At 29.0% G+C, this 4,684-nt stretch overlaps 1 protein-coding gene across 2 annotated transcripts; it reads right to left on the reverse strand.

Annotated features, from left to right (window-relative positions):
• Positions 1-1,521: 1,521 nt before the first annotated feature.
• LOC100799505 (probable N-acetyltransferase HLS1) lies at positions 1,522-3,097 on the reverse strand. Of its 2 annotated transcripts, none has more exons than XM_041008430.1 (2): positions 2,853-3,097; positions 1,522-2,587 (listed from the first exon to the last, which is right to left on the reverse strand). In XM_041008430.1, the coding sequence occupies exons 1-2, from the start codon at positions 2,934-2,936 to the stop codon at positions 1,601-1,603; spliced, it is 1,071 nt and encodes a 356-aa protein (XP_040864364.1). In that variant the 5' UTR covers positions 2,937-3,097; the 3' UTR covers positions 1,522-1,600. The 2 variants fall into 2 exon arrangements, with proteins under 2 accessions (XP_040864364.1, XP_003519260.3); XM_003519212.3 differs by having other exon boundaries at positions 2,772-3,096.
• Between the last annotated feature and the right edge of the window lie 1,587 nt (positions 3,098-4,684).

Raw genomic sequence — 4,684 nt, forward strand, 5'->3', positions numbered from 1 at the left:
TTTTTGTTGAATTCAATTTCTTTTAATTTTTAAAAATAATTCAATTTGATTTAATGGTTATCTTTAAAATTAAGTTAATGGTATTACAAAATTATACTTTATATGATATTTTAAAATTGTCATTAAATAATTTTAAACCATCACAAAATTTTATTTCTTAACACTGATTTTTAACTTGTCAAAAGATTCAAAATGAATTAGTTTTAAAAATTATAAAAAAAAATTAGAAAATCAAATCAAACCTAAATAATAAATTAGAGAATAAAAAAAATTAATTTAATCTTGCTTTTTTCAAGTTTTAATATGAATCGCTGGATGTATCTAAGTTTTGCTGGAGAGGAGTTGGAGGCTTGTGTTGGAGACCATCCGGATCCATGATTTTGGCTTTTCGGAACTTTGATACTCATGATTCATTAGCCAAAAGTAATCAAGTTATATTAAATATTTTAATGTTAAGTAAAGATTTTATTATATGTTTTATTTTTTATTTAGTCACTGTATAATTAAAATATTTTTTTAAACAAGCAATGAATAAACAGCAATGTGTCAAATATTGTGATCAAAAGGTTCTATATCTCCAAACCTAAAATGTCAAATTGCTTGCAAACTACCTGTTGTCTTTTTATGGCATCTAAGAAAGAGTTATGAGACTACAAGAGCAATACTAGTAGTTTATGGGTCTCGTGTCTCACATTTTTAGAGTAAAACGAGTTGATAACTCCTGCATAGGTCGCGTTCGTTAGCTATTTATATTTAGGTTAAATTAGTGTTTTATTCCTTTAATTTATTTTTTAAATTCAATTTTATCATTTAGTTTTTTTCAATGTGGTCTTTTAATTTTTAACTTATACACATTTTCCAAAAAAAAATGAATAATTTTTAAAAATTAGAGAACTAAATTGAATAAAAAATCAAAGAACCAAATTAAATCAGTTTTAAAAATTAAAAAACCAAATTAAAAAAAATAAAGTATTAAATTAAACCTAAATAATAAATTATATGATCAAAATACTAATTTAACCTTATATTTATTCATCTTAAAAATAAATAAGATAGCATATGAAACAACATGAATAATTTAAACCATAACTAACCAAATTTACCATCCCAAACATATCATGTTCACACTTCAAACTAGCCAAATCCTCATGTTTCCTTTTTTTGGCTCAATAGTTTCTGTGACCATTTTCTTCGTTTTTCTACCTTGGAACTTTTCATCAACCAATGCATAGTTCTTTGTCATGGCCTTTTAAGTCAGCTTCAAGTTTTTAATTAGCAAAATTGTGACAATTTGTTAACTTCTACGACTTTTTCTATCTTGATATTTATCAATACTTTAAGGCAGTTAGCATGATCATTGAAGTCATAACACAATTTTAATTAAGACATCAAGGTTTTATAATCATGAATGACTTTTATAAACACTAGTTAGTAGTATATATTCACAGGGATATTATTATTATTATTATTATTATTATTATTATTATTATTATTATTATTATTATTACATGGGGACTTGAATGACTTAACAAATTGGTTTATTCATGATCACATGTTTAAAGGAAAAAATTATTTATATTTACCCTTTGAAGTCTAGAGTTTAGACTTCTCGCGGGTCTACAAAGAGACCTCTTGGTGGGGTGTTGGTTAATTCATGAAACCTGTTTGTTCTTCCATTTTTCTTCAAAGCCTTTATACACCACAAGTCTGGACATGAGAACAATTTCCAATGTGGAACATGATGAATAAGCTCATGATCTCTTTCTCCAACTTCTGTCACAATGATCTTGCAATGCTCAGTCTTAGAAGCCATGTTGTGCACAAACTTGCACAAGGCCCTCACCAGCTTCCCAGAGAAAGGCCCTTCTTGGTACACCCCATAGATGAAGTAGAATCCAAAAGGACTAAAGAAATTAGGCAAGGTGGGCAATTTCAAGCAAGGGAAGATTCTATTCATCAAGCTCAAACTCTTTGTGAATAGCATGCAAGACAAAGGTGTTTTCCCTAGCCTTAGCTTGAAGATTTCCCCACAATTCCATACACTAAGCATAGCCCAACTATTGGGGACTTTTCCTTCTAAATTACCAAAACCACTATCCCCTTTGAAATAAGCCACCCATGTTCCCAAGCTTAGGTTGTTGGTTAGTATATTCTCTATGTCACTAGGGAAGAACTCAGTGGATGCTCCCATGAACCCTCTATAGAGGGATTCAGCTTTTTCAACCTTGATCCTGGCTATCTCTATGTTGGATGAGATTCCAAAAGGGTGATGATTCACTGGGTTTATGAGTATAGATGGAGTCCTAAACTTGATGTAGCCAAACTTGTTCATGAAGAGATTGATTGATGCATGGTTTTCTTTCTCTGTGGCCATGTATGCATAGTCCACATCATTGGAAGTGAACCATTCTTCTAGCTTTTGCACTAGGCTTGAGCCAATGCCTTTTTTTCTATTATGTGGAGAAACTCTTAGGCCTAAGACGTACCCTACCTTTGCCATATCCTTATTAGGATGATGATTATGAAGTGTGACCGTTTTTATTGAGCCTTGAATGACACCAACCAATTCGTTGTCCATCTCTGCCACCTAACACCAAATTGACCAATAAGTGATATGTACAAGTGAGAATCAAAGAATTAAAGGGAAGATTATAAATTGTGATCCATATATATAGAAATAAAGGGAGAAGGGTAAGGGGTGTGGATCATGAAGATTAATTAAGTAATAAGTAGTTATTAGTTAATGGTATATATGGTTTTGTATATTATACCAGCATTATGTACATGGGACAGTTTCGAATCCTACACATGGGGTCACCCATAGTGTCTAACACGCTTTCTGATGGCCCTACCTTGCATCTTCTCTCAAGATCTTCTACCTGAGCTCTATCGAATTGACACTCATAGCTTCGGATTTTGAACTCCTTCAATACCATATTCAATGAAACGTGATATTGTGTTGAAGATGTTTGAGTTATGCGTGGAGCAATAAGGAAAAAAATGGAGAAGCTCAAAGCCAAAGAAAATGTTCCAAATACATGTGGCAGATTAATCCAGCCAAAGGGAAGTAATAATACAAGTACTATAAGAGGAATAATGGTTGGGGGAAGACTTCGTGCTGGTAATCATTTATATGCACGAAAAAGAGAGATGTTACTAATAATAATGTATTTTTGTAAGTGTTCTTTTATCTTTACTTTTTCTTATCAATTTTTTAATCGCATATTCGTACGTATCACATGTTTCTCTTTATTGTAATATATATATATATATATATATATATAGTGAGATTATTAGTTATTTTGAGAAATAAGAAAAAAAATATATAAAGAGATCATCAGAAAGCGAGAGACGTGGGAATGCCTCTTTTTTTTATCAAACCATTAATAAATTAGGCCTCTATATAAAGTTTAATTTATTAACTATATTTTTTAATGAGTGATTTTAATTTTTTATTTGAATTTTATCCTTTCTTTTTAATCATTCAAGTCAAGTACTTTAATTTGTTAGTATTTTTAACCTTAAAGTTCTCAAATTCGTTTTTTTTTTATATAAACTTAACCTATTAAACTATTTTAAGCTCTCTTTTATTGAAACTCACCAATTAAAATGTCAAATTTGTTCAAATTTATAGGTTTTGGACCTTTCCAATTATTTCGTATTCCAAAACTCTCAATTATTAGTAGAAATAAGAATTGAGGTTTTTACCTAAGTAAAACTGATAAAAAGAATTAATGGTAACGTACAGTTTGAAAAATATATAAACCAAATTCGAATAAAAATATTGAAGGAATAAAATCTTACCTTAATCATAATAGAGAGATAAAAAAAACAATGTAATAAAGGCTGATAGTAAATCGAATATAGATTAATAGTGGAATGTGTCTTTGTACGATAGTTCAACTGAACATATTACACTCATTAAGTAAATCCGCACTTTTCATATCATATCAGTCTAAGTTTTATATATATCTACGCTCGGTCTCACGAACGTACCTATAAATGCCTGTGTTAATTTCTGTCCTACCCTGTTCGTTACTCGTTGGCCAATCGATTATGAGAATATGCACAAAATCAGGTGCATGAATTTGGAAAGTATATATATATATATATAGTATGAACTTGGTACTAAATAAACTTTGATTCATCTAACTAAAAGTACAAATTAGTACAAATAACCCATTGCGATTTGCAAACCCACACTTCATCCGTACTAAATAGAGATCGGCAAGTTATTAAATATTTTCCAGCAACAATAATCCAATCAATGGATTAACGACGATTAGTAAGACTCTGTTCATTCTTAAAAAAAAGACTCTGTTCATGGATTAATTAATTAATTAATCAATTGTGTTAACCAAATCATACATGTCATGTCTCTGTTATAATTTATAAACATGTTAGCAAAAGTGCGAAAGAAATTAAACATTTTTTTTACAAGAAATAAAACATATTTAATTAAGTGAAATAACTAACTTTATGATATTAACTTAGAATTTAATTTTGATTTATTTCCTCTGTAAATATATATATATATATATATATATATATATATATATATATATATATATATATAAAGAGAGAGAGAGAGAAGAGTTTGTCTTTAATACAAATAATTTAAAAATGTTCTTCCAATAATATGATAATATATATTTGTGTAAAAAAGTAATTAAATTACATTTCT

The sequence above is a fragment of the Glycine max genome, chromosome 2, assembly GCF_000004515.6.
Source record: "Glycine max cultivar Williams 82 chromosome 2, Glycine_max_v4.0, whole genome shotgun sequence".
In the NCBI taxonomy this organism is placed as follows: Eukaryota; Viridiplantae; Streptophyta; class Magnoliopsida; order Fabales; family Fabaceae; genus Glycine; species Glycine max.

What these genes read in the sequence shown, in the direction of transcription:
- LOC100799505 (XM_003519212.3), bottom strand. Translation starts at nt 2,936, where the DNA reads ATGGTATTGAAGGAGTTCAAAATCCGAAGCTATGAGTGTCAATTCGAT. An exon ending in GTCCCATGTACATAATGCTG is followed by an intron (nt 2,588 to 2,771) that starts GTATAATATACA and finishes ATTTGGTGTTAG; the next exon opens with GTGGCAGAGATGGACAACGA.